This window comes from Panthera uncia, assembly GCF_023721935.1.
Source record: "Panthera uncia isolate 11264 chromosome A3 unlocalized genomic scaffold, Puncia_PCG_1.0 HiC_scaffold_12, whole genome shotgun sequence".
NCBI classification, from domain to species: domain Eukaryota; kingdom Metazoa; phylum Chordata; class Mammalia; order Carnivora; family Felidae; genus Panthera; species Panthera uncia.
In genome coordinates, this window is record NW_026057579.1 from 24,236,777 (window position 1) to 24,248,347 (window position 11,571).

General features: G+C 54.2%; 1 protein-coding gene across 1 annotated transcript in view; it reads left to right on the forward strand.

Annotated features, from left to right (window-relative positions):
* HS1BP3 (HCLS1 binding protein 3) overlaps nucleotides 1-11,571 on the forward strand; it is a 29,100-nt gene that overhangs the window by 11,899 nt on the left and 5,630 nt on the right. Inside the window, exon 5 of the mRNA XM_049651994.1 lies at nucleotides 11,066-11,229. Within this exon, the coding sequence (XP_049507951.1) occupies nucleotides 11,066-11,229 (164 nt within the window). The remainder of the gene's footprint in view (nucleotides 1-11,065; nucleotides 11,230-11,571) is intronic.

The following is an 11,571-nucleotide window of genomic DNA, read 5'->3' on the forward strand; positions in this document are numbered from 1 at the left end:
CACCTCAGCAGCCCAAGAGCCCCTGGGTCTCCACCCAGGTCACCACTGAGCCTGTGACTTGTGGCATGTGATTGGAGCTCCCTGGGCTGCGTTTCGTTGTTCTTAAAGCAGGGGTGTTTACCTTGGCCCTGCCTCCCCCAAGGCAGTTATAAGGCCTATGAGTTACATGGGTGGAGGAGACTGATAACCCTCAGGGTGCTGACTGTGTGATGAAGAAGGTAGAGTGAGCCCTGGGGTCCCCTAGCCAGTCAGCTGTGTCCCCTTTACATGCACATACATGCACACAGGTGCATACATACATATGCTGGCTGGAGAAGAAGAGGTAAGCCAGCTGCGGTCTTGGTGGTCCCTTAGTATCCTGATTCTGTCATCTGATTCCTTCTCCTTTCCTGGCCCTCTGACTGCTTTAGCTAGTCACTGAGCTGCTCCCAAGCCCCCACTGCAGGACCACCCTGTGCTGGGATTAGGGGACCACAGGCAGGATGAGCCCAGAGAGACATCTGTTCCCAAGGCCTGTCTGATGGGCACAGGCTGAGATGTGTGGGAAGGGCCTCCCAAGCAGACAGACTCAGCCACTCGAGGGCCCTCACCGCTGCTTGGCCCAAACCTGCGAGAAGCAAGGTGGGAACTCCTAGGTGTTTCTGAGCACCTACCACACACTGGGCTTTGTACTTTGCACTTCACATACTGTGCCTCATTGATGCCCTGCCTGTAAGCAGATGCTGTAAAATGGGACATTTTACAGATTAAAGAAACAGAAGCCCGCAGAGGCCGAGTGCCATGCACAAGGCCAGACAGCTGGTAAATAATGGTACTGGGATTCACATCCAGTTCAGGGCCCCGGACTGTGGTGTGGACTAGACTGCTTGGGCTTGAATCCTGGCTCTGCCACTTGCCAGCGTGTATCTCTGGCAGTTTACCCTTGTCAGTTTCCTGTAGTGAAAATAGAGCACTGCTAGCACCTCTCTTTAGGGCTCTTGTGGCGACCGCCCTTCTCATGGTGCCAGCTTGCTGCCCCAGCACCTCCGCAGAGCCAGCCGCAGACCCGCAGCGACACTCCCTCTGCCCTGATGAGAGATTGAAGTTCAGCCAACAGACAAGGGAGGCCCGTCTCGCAGGTCCTGTTCCAGAAATTAGGGAGGGGCAAGTTCCACTTAAATGACATGAAAATCACAGTCCAGAAAACTCTGCCCGCCATCCGCCAGCTTTCCTCTCCTGGAGGGGATGTGAGGCTGGGCACACATAAGAGGGGTGGCTGCAGGGCCCCCGTGAGACCAGCCTACAGGGGACAAGGTTCACTCTTGGGAAAGATCTGGTGCTCTGGGAGACATGGCACCAGAGCCGGAAGTCGGGCAGCGCCTTGGTGCCCAGGAGTCAGGTCCCCCTGGCCCTCCATGACCACCTTGACCTGGATGAGGGATCAGCAGCCCTGTGGAAGAGGCAGTGAGGTTATTTGGGGAGCAGTTTGTAATAGGCACTCCTTATCAGCCTTGCACAACCTGCAGGCCCTTCTTGGGCTTTATTTTGGTAAAGATAAGGCTTTGTTTGAACTCATGCTCTCTGTTGTTCTGAGTAACCACACGTAAAGCCAAACGGAGAAGGACTTCAGTGGTTTGCGCCAGCCTTTGGCTGAGGGTCATGCTTAGCAAAGCGGCTCCTTTTTTGGGTAGGAAAATGCTCTTTGGGGTTGGCAGGGGCCGCCCTGAATTTTCTACTTATTTCAGTAGCAGATTGTCGGGAGATGTGTCAGCCATCTGGGACCCCCCCCCCCCCCCGCCCCCAGCACTGTCCCCAGCTCTGCACTCGGGGGTGGCAGGGGTGGGGGGTGCTGATTTCTGAATCCTGGGAAAGCTTAGCATCTGAAAGGGATCCCAGAGGTCTAATAAGACCTCCTGCTAATTTTTCCTTTAATAACTGGTGTGACAGTGGTCAGTTCTGTTGGTCCCATCAGGAAAAGTAAAAACTAACATTTTTTGAGAGCTTGGTAAATGCCAAGAACTGATTCCCATTCTCGTGAATCGATACTCCTATTTCTGTTGTTGTTGTTGTTGTTGTTGTTGTTTTTTAAAGGTCATGACACACCACCTTGCTCTCAGGACCTGTGTGGGTCTGGTTTGAGAAATGGTACTCTAGGAAGCCAGTAGAGGCATCAGGCTCTGTGTGTTTGTGTGTGTGTGTGTGTGTGTGTGTGTGTGTGTGTGTGTAAGCTGAAGTTTGGAGACAAGTAGCTCATCCAAATTCATGCAACCACAAAAGGCAGAGTCAGGACTCAGTGCCCTCCGCTTGCATGCACTGTCCCTCGGTTCCAGTCATTCTGCAGTCTGGGAGGTGGGCAGGGCCTGGGATTATCCACAGATGGGAAAACTGAGGAGAGTTGAGCAGACACTTGGCTGAGCCTCATAGATATGTGGCAGAGCCCCACCTTGAACTCAGGCGTCCACCTTGGCCTCTGCGAGGGCACCCAGGTGGGCCTGTTGACTCTTGCACAGTGCTGTCCCCCCTGCCCTTTAGTGGGGAGCATTCTGGTTTTTTCAGACTTACGCTTTGCATGTACATCCCCCACCCTGCCCTCAGTTCCTCTGCAGATGCAGCACCCGCTGTCCCAGATGTGCACCAACCCCCACCCCCAGTGCCCATCTGGGCCTGGCTTTCCAGAGCAGCCACGTTTCCAGGTGACAGGCGTGAGTCCTTCCTGCCTTGGACCCGGTGGGGCGCTGTCGCTCCACCACAGGGCTGCCGGAAGGGGGGGAGGTCGCCAGCACAAAGCCCCGTGCAGAGACTGCCCGGGCTTTTCTTTGTCTCTTAAACCTGATTTTGATTAGGGAAAAGACGAGTTGGTACACCAGTAGAAACTGCTTAAAGATAGAAAGAGCTTTCACTCAGCCCATCACAACTCTGCCGCTCTCCTGCTGCTCACAGGATTTTGGGCATTTGTGTCCCCGCGTGACCCACATCGCTACATGCACAGCACACATGGCTTTTATGCTGTGCTTTTCACGGTGGATTCTCTCACAGTCGCTTTCCATGTCCTGCATCATTTTCATGTTTAACTCTATTGTAGAGACTTCACACATTTGCGAAAGGTGGAGTTCTACTGTAATAGTTCTGCCTTCTGCTGGAAACACTCTGTTAAAACCATTTTTAATTGTAACTTGAATAATACAGATTAGTACAGAAAAATTGAAAACACAGCAAAAAGGCCTTTTGCCATGGAGGTATAGCTTTTGGATATACATTTTTAATACCAGAATGGGGTGATGTTGTGTGCACCGCTCTATAATTTGCTCTTTTTTTTTTTTTTTTTCAGCATATGTACTGGGTCTTTCCAGATCAGCAAATAGGTTTCTACATTCTTAATCCTGTGCTAGTCTGTTGGGTCAATGCCCTGCACATGGCTTTGCCAGGCCTGCCTGAGGCATTGTGGTGGTTTCCATACGTTTTTGCTGTTACAGGCAGTGAGGAAGTTTATCACGTATGGAGTTTTTCCTCCCAAATAACTGCCCCAGAGCAAGGCCCTAGAAGCTTCTGCCCAGGGGCCTCAGTTGTGCTACTCGGTTATGTAGAATTCTTTAGGGACTTAATCCCTCTCTGTTGGGAAGGTGTTTTTGCTTTTCTAAACCCTGCTCATCCGAGAGGTCCTCTGCCTCTCATCTCTTCCTCCAGTGCCCAGTGAGCCCCCCTACAGCCCCGGGTCCCTGAGGACCCTCAGCTCCCCAAGGGACAGGCTGGTTCCTGCATGAACATGCCTTCTCTTAAGGCCAGGCTTCCCGCTCTCTGCTCACAGGAGGGGGAGCCAGCCCCCACTGCACTGGGCGTGGCTCAAGTGGTGAAGCTGGACGTTTTTTTTTGGAGTGAATCACATATTTTGTCATAATTATTTATACAAATTTTGCCTTATCTTCATAGAAGAATCATACGTGTGTTAGTATAAAAATGTTTTACTCCTTGTATTTGGATAAAGTCCCTCCTCTGGGATGACTCTGTGGTTTGGAAAACCTCCTAGTGCACTGTCTGGTACCCCCAGATTTGCTCTAGTTGGGGATTTACTTACTTGTGCCCCAGCTTTATTGAGACCTAATTGGCATATAACATTGTATGAGCCTAAGATGTGCAACGTGATGATTTAATACACATATAAATTACAAAATAAACCACGATAAGGTTAGCAGACTCCTCCATCTGAGAAACTAGTTCTGAGATTTGGAAGTGAGATGTCCTCCAAGGTGGGCTGTGGAGGGGCTATGCAGGTGGCCCCAGCCGTACCTGGTGAGGTACCTCAGAAGCTGCTTCTCCTCGGCCACCTCACTCACGGGCCTGGGATCCCTTTAATGTTCTGGCCCCTGCCTAGGACAGCAGGCCCCGCTGGGAGTCTCGCCCTGGAGCTTGTGAGAAGCGCCCTCAGACCTGGGCTTTAAGGAGCCCTTTAGGTGATTCACAGGGAAGTTCATGTTTGAGAAGCCCCAGAAACCAAAGTTGATGACAGTCTTGGATATGGTGAGAAGGAAACGACGCAGGAGCAGCAGGCCCTCCAGCCACAGTTCTGCCATCCGCTGGGGCTTCCAGAAGGGTGAGTTCAGGGGTCCATCCTGCTACCCTCAGTCCCCCGCCCTTTCCAGCTCTCAGGCTTTCTCTCCTGTCACCCACCACCTGCCAGAGGGCAGTTGTTCCTGGTCACAGTGGGGCCTTGTCCTGTACCTCAGCAGACAGCACTCAGCCGCGGCCTGGCCCAGAACCAAAATCAATGAGGAGCATGGTGACAGCCACCCCCAGCTGCACCCTGGAGCCGTCCCACTGATCGATTGCAGCACGTCCCCCGTGAGAGCAGTACTGCCTCCATTTCCCCATCCGGGTCGGTGCGCGGTCTGGGCTGAGTACACCATGTGACAGTGCTTCCCTTTTTTCCTTCAGTAGCAAAAATTTCAGTTCAAGAGAAGTCTCCTACAGAGCCTCGATATATATAAAACAGAGTGAGGTAGGGTTGGCCTGGTTGGGACAGGACTAGAGGGAGACTGGATCTCTGCCCCCTTAGCCTCAGCTCACCTCGCACGTGGCCCTGCGTGGCTCTGCAGAAGGTCCGGGCCTCTTAGAGCATGGTTTGAAAGCCACTGGGAAAGCTGGATGTGCGGACACCCCAGAGCAGAATCAGAAGCAGACGGTGCCAGGTTCAAAGCCCAGAGGTGCCCCTTTACCAGCTGGAGGGCACTGGGCAGTTTCTGTTTTTATAAATTAAAGACAAAGTCCCAGTGACAGGAAGAATAAAATGAGAAGTACAAGAAATTACCCTGGTACAATGTTATCAGTATTTCGGATTTGCTTTGTGCTGGTTTGTGTAAGCTGAACTAAAGGCAGCCTTTCCACTTCCTGTTGTGTTACGCAAACATCAGCACTTACCTCAATGCCAGGTCACCTGGTACAGCCTGTCAGACTTGCTGCAGCCAGGTTAGAGGGATGCCTCCCGCAGCCTTGGTCTCAAGCCAGGGGCTTGATTGGCTGTCCTTGATGGAATTGAATGGTTGCTTGACTCCCTGGGGATGGAACCTTGAGAGCTCATGCCTGTCATTCCCCTGCCTCAGGCTGCCTGGAACTCTTGTGGCAGCCTCCAAGTAAGAGCATTAAAACGACAGAGCCTTTGGGGCGCCCCAGTGGCTCGGTTGCTTAAGTGTTTGACTCTTGGTTTTGGCTCAGGTCATGATCTCATGGTTCGTGGGTTCGAGCCACACATCAGGCTTCATGCTGACAGTCCGGAGCCTGCTGTCCGGAACCTGCTTGGTATTCTGTCTCTCTCCCTCTCTCTGCCCCTCCCCTACTTGCTTTGTCTCTCAAAATAAATAAAACCTTAAAAAAAAACAAAAACAAAAACAAAACACAGAGCCTTTAAACTGTGAGGGACTTGAAGGCAAATCCACTGTTTATTTGTGGATCTTACTGAGGAGCCAAGACCACACAGCCATGTACCTTCCTGGTGGGAGCTCCAGCCCCCTGACCACTGGCCCAGGAATTCACCCATTACCCCCAGCCTGAGACTGAGTCCGTGCCAGGGTGCCAGCCTCACGACCTTTGTCCACGCGTTCTCCATGTTGGGTGTTAGGGGTGATGGGGTTGCTCAGTTGCAGGGACTGCCAGGCCCCACTGGTCATGTCAACATTTGGGGTGTCGTCGGGGATGTGGGAATAAACCAAGGCCTCCCAGGTGAGACCAGGCAAGGGCCTTGATTCAGAACTGGCCATAGCAAAGGAGGGGTCCACCACCAGGACTGCATTTAGCAGAGGCTCAAAGGCACGCTGGGAGTAGGAGCGATTCTTGGTGGGAAAAGAGAAGGCACAGGTGTGCCCCGACTGGAGGCTGTTGGCAGGGGAGGCTGCTAACTAGAAAAGGGGCATCCTGCATGCTGGGCGGGTGGTTGGGGGTTTGGTCTCCTGGGCTGGTCGCTGCAGGTGGTGGGACAAAGTTCTGTCTTCCATATGCTCTGCTGGCTGCCCATTTGTATATTCAGTCTTGCAGGGCTGTTTTGGGTGTGGCCAGAGCTGGGTCCTTGCTTTCCACTGGGTGCAGCCAGTGGTGTGGGTGCCATGGCGAGTGAGGGACAGTGTTTGGCCCCAGTGCATAAAGGAGGAATGTCCTCACGCACAAGTCCAGAAGGAAGGGGGAGTCACTGAAGTCCTGGTCCGCCAGGTGGGGCCAGTGGCCTGGACAGTCAGGCTATGGCTGTTGAGAAACAGATCCTTGAGGGTGACTCTGGGGTTACAGCAAATGATGGGTGTTTACCAGGCAGGCCCTGTTTACTTTTTAGGGCCCAGAATGAAGTCTTTTGGGCCGAAACATGACGTGACCTTGGACAGTATCAAGTGCACCTATGATTACAGGCTTCTGCTGTGCCCTGGGCCAGCCTGCACGTGGGCTCCACACCCAGCTTCCAGAGCATTCCTCGTTCCCATTTAACAGACAAGGAAACAGACGAGGGAAGTGAAATGACTGGCCTGAGGCCGAACATGGGTTCCCTTGCATCCCCCCACCCCCTCCAGTGCTCCTCCCCAGGAACAGAAAGGCCAGAATCTTCCCCAGACCTTTTAGGCTGTGGCCCCAACTTCCCCTCAGACTCTCCTCCTTCACCTTAGCATTTTCACAGGACTGTTCTCTGCCTGGAGCACAGCTTTCCCGACTCTGCTCATTCCCCATCCAGCGCTTCCCTGAAGCTCCTGTCTGGGGGACGCCTGTCCGGTTCGTGGGGTGACAGCCTCTCCTCGGTGACCTGTACTGCCCTGATGATCAGGCCACTGTGGAAGCCTCAAGACCTGGTGCTGCTGCAAATAGCATTGTCCCGGAATAAGCTTCACAAAAGTGTATTTATTGGCATTCAGAATTTTCTCTAAATGCAATAGAAACTGAATTTAAAATTAAAAAATGAAAAATGCTTTATTTGAAAGCAGGAAAATTGTATGACTGGAGAGGAGATTAATTTCCTTATTTGGTTAAGTGTCACCCTGGCTTTGAAGGTAAGTCATGTTGTCTGTGAGTCTTGGCTTCAGAAGGGCCTTCTGTTTAGTCCAGGAGATGCTCCTGTAACTCAAGTGATGCAGATCCTGGGCAGCTGGTGCCCATTGGTGGTCTGCCGGGGGGTCAGGTGCATCCGGGAACATGGACACAGGCCCCCTTAGTGGCCAGAGGGGAGGCTACTGTCATGCGTCTGTCACTGTCACCAGAACTGCCTGAGCCACGTGAGCAGGGCCATCAGCCTCAGCGTCTGCCACCTCCGTCTCACGTTTGCACCACGTCCGCCCGCAGAGTGCGGCCTGGTCTGGACATCTGTCTTCCATCAGGCACGCAGTGCAGGAGAGCTGATGTCTGTCCACGCACATGCCTGCATGCTACAGGAATGTGCTTCCCCATGCCTGCACCCATCCAGGGAGACTGCCCCCCCACCTCCCGCCACCCGTGCTGCGTCAGAGCCTGCACAAGTTCAGGTGACCTCCTTTGTGCCCACCAGGAAGGCAGGAGCAGGTCTGTGTATGGCACACCTCTCTGCTCAGGGCTCAGTTGCCCCATTGCCCCATCCCTGGTGACAGGAGACTAAACTGGTGAAAGGACAGGCGGGGCATCCTTTACCGTGTGGGTGCAGAGGCAGGGCTGGTGGGCACAGCACAGTGGGGAGGTACATCCCGCAGACAACCGGGTGGACGCAGGAGGAGCAGGGGCAGAGCAGGGATGGTGGGGGGCAGGGGCCATGGCCCGTGTGTACAGCTTGAGTCCGTGCCCATGCGATCTGTGAGCGAAGGAAGAAACCCGGCTTGGAGACTCACCTCACACATGACATTCCTGACCCTGTCCCAGAAGTCAGAAATCTGGTATCATTCTGGATACGCCCCTTCTGCCCACTGATCACCTCACGGTCCACATTTTCTAGGAGCGCTTTTGCCTTCTGATGTTCTCCCTGACCCTGTCTCCTCGTCACACTGCGGCACTCCCCCAGGCCAAGACTGATCGTTTTCGTGGATCACGAGCCAAGCTGCCGTGGGGACCTGGTTCATAGTCATGCCTGAGTCATGCCCCTGGCAGACCCCCCACAGCTGGAGGCCTCATTCCCTCTGCCTGGGTCCACATCTACATCGCCTCGCCTCGCCTCCTCTGGGAACCCCCTGAGCTGGGTGGGCTCCTTCCTCTGTGCTCTGCGTGTTCTGGAACTGTTGCTCTGTGTGGTCATGATTGGTTTATATATCTCCGATTTTTAGCTGTGAGCTTCTGGGGACCGTGGCAGGTCTAATTGCCCTGCCCAGGATCTTGCACAAGGGAGGTGTCTAGCCAGTGCTGGGTCACAGAGGGCACTCGGAGTGAATGCCTGAGCTGCTTACAGGGTGGCTGAGGGCAGATGAGGAGACCAGCTGACCTGCCTGCCAGCTCTGGAAGAGTGAAGCTTATATCTCTGTCTCAGACTGGTGCTGGGAACCACCTCTCTTCACTCTTTCCGCTCCTCCTGGGGGAGTAGGCAGAAATAAGTCTGAATAAGAGCTATACTGTCACCAGTGTGTCCATCCATCTATTCATTTGTCCTCTTTCCCCTTCCTTCCTTCCTTCCTTGCTTCCATCCATCCATCCCTCCATCCATCCTTCCATTCTCTCAGCCAATATTATTGAGTGTCTGCTCTGGACCGGGCACATTGTGGGTCCCAGAGACTAAAGTTTGGGAGCCAGTGAGGGCAGGCCCCTGGGGCTTTCAGCTGTCAAAGCTCCATATTTCCTCCTTATTCACTGTCTCCCCTGGAGACAATTGGGGAGAGTTGGGGAGACAGACCGATGGCCTGTGTGGAATAACGGGGTGGAATACAGATGGTCCCCAGCTGAACAGTCATATGTGCCACAGATTCAGTTAATTTCAGTTCAAGGTAGCGAAAGATTGGAAATGTCTTCAGGAAGAAAAGACAAGAACATTCATCCAATCTGAGAGGAAAACGAACATAGCAGGAAAGTCAGGCCTAGTTTGTGCTCTCAGAACCAGAAGTAGGTGTAAGGAGGGAAATTGTTGAAATCTGCAGGGCTTCTCCAGACGTAATCAGTCACGATTGTTCTCTCGCACTTGCTTTGTTCTTCAGACAGTCCCCTTCTTTCCATGTTCCCTCTGGTTTCTGGTCCACAGGAGGCCTCTTTCCCCTGTGCCGCTGGGGGCCTGTGTGCTGGAGGAGGATTTGGGCTTGCTTTCCTAAGGAGCTCTTTCAGGGCCTGCTAGTTTCTGAGCAGGGCAGACCTGCGGGCAGTGCCGCAGGTGGCAAGGCCTCAGCCCTGCCCTTCCTGGTCAGGTGCGGATGGGGCACAGGATCCAGGAGCAGGGCCAGCTCAGGGGTGGCTGTCAGGTGACTGAGGGAAGCAGTGGGGCAGAGCCCACAGGCCCTAGACTCCACAGAACCTCCAACACAGCTTCCTGGGCTGGCCCCAGGGTTCTGACTCAGCAGGTCTCGGCTAGAGCTGTCTCTGGCTGGCCTGCCACGAGGGGCATGGCCTGTCTTTGGTACCCACTTCCCAGGGGTCATTAAAGCTGAACTGGCCCTTCAAGGTGTGTGCCATGGCACGCCTGAAGTTTTCTGGGAAGTATTTGCTGTGAGGAGGGAAGAGGCCAGGCCCCTTTCACCTTGCCCAGCACCACAAGCAGAGCCTGGGGTGGCGCCAGAGCAGAGACGAGTCCCAGGTGGCCTGTGACATGAGCCTGTCTGGATGTGCCCAGGATGGAGAGAGAGCAGGGACTGGGGCACGTGGGGCACAGCCCTGCTGCTGAGTCTCTGCTCTCCATCTTGTCCTTGACCTGTGCCACTTTCTCCCAAAGAGCAGTAGGACCGAGCCCCTTATCCTCACCCTATCCCGAATCTCCTTCCTGCTCCTGGGACACCTTGAGGGGCCGAGAGCACAAGACCATGAGGGGGCCTCGGCACTGAGCGTGTAGGTGTGCTCCGTCCTGGGTGTGGGAGCCTCCAGCAGGTGCGTTTGCTGCTTTCATAGCTTCTCCCATCTCAGCTGGAGCCTGAGATTCTACCAGAAGTCCACATCCAGAGCGTGTGGATGGTCGCCTCTGAGCACCCTGCCCTCCAACACCCAGCAGATTGTGTGTGTGTGGAGGAAACGAGGGAGCATTTACCAAGGCTGCTTTCTGCTGTTCCCCAGGTCCAGGCCCTGAGGTCTGTGTCCAGCCCCCTTTCCAAGGGGCTGTGCAGTGACTCTGAGCCTGGCCCCTGGGAGCATTATGGGCATTGACCCCCGCAGCCTCCAGAAGGAGAGCAGCCTCTCTGACCTGTGACCATGCATATAGGCCTGAGTCCTGTGTAGCCCTTCAGGGCTGGGAGTTGTCTGGCAGTCTGCTGGCTCACTCACTCACCTGCTCCTCCCACACATCCTGACGTCAGTGGTTCCTGGGGCACAGGGCTCAGCCACTTCCAGTAGCAGGGTCTCACGTCTCCACTGTCAGGGCACTGGAAAGTTCCTTCTTGACATGAGCTCAAACTCACCCAGCCTCTGACCAGGCCACCTGCTGGCCATTGGGGCTCTCATGAGAAGTCCTAACCTAGAGCTGTGTCTGATTCCCTAGCTCCAAGAAGCCCAAGAAACGCCCAGAAGTAGCCATGAAGCCCAAACCCTCATCCCGACTCACCATCTTTGATGAGGAGGTGGACCCTGAGGAGGGGCTCTTTGGCCCAGCTCCGAAGCTCTCCTCTCCCAAGGGCCCCGCAGAGGACATGCCCCTCAAGGACCGTAAGTAGAGCCTCTGGGTGTTCCCATTCCTCTTGGTGACCCAGCCAGCCTCTGTCAATGGCTTTGGACCTGCCACACGGGAGCATGATGGAAATCTCCTCGTTGTCCTGTTTCAACATGGTACAGACTCAGCTTATGGAGATTTTCTGCTGGAGAAATCTAGCCTTGCGCTTTGTGTCCCCATAGCCTGGAACATTCCAGGGCTGTATGTTTATTGTCCTCATCCTGTGGAAGAGGAGGGTGGTCGTCTTTATCACTTGAGAAGTATGGGTTGTGATTGGTGCAAAAGCATCTTTGTCATTCCGGGGCCAGGTGTGGCCACCGGCTGGAAAGTAGACACAG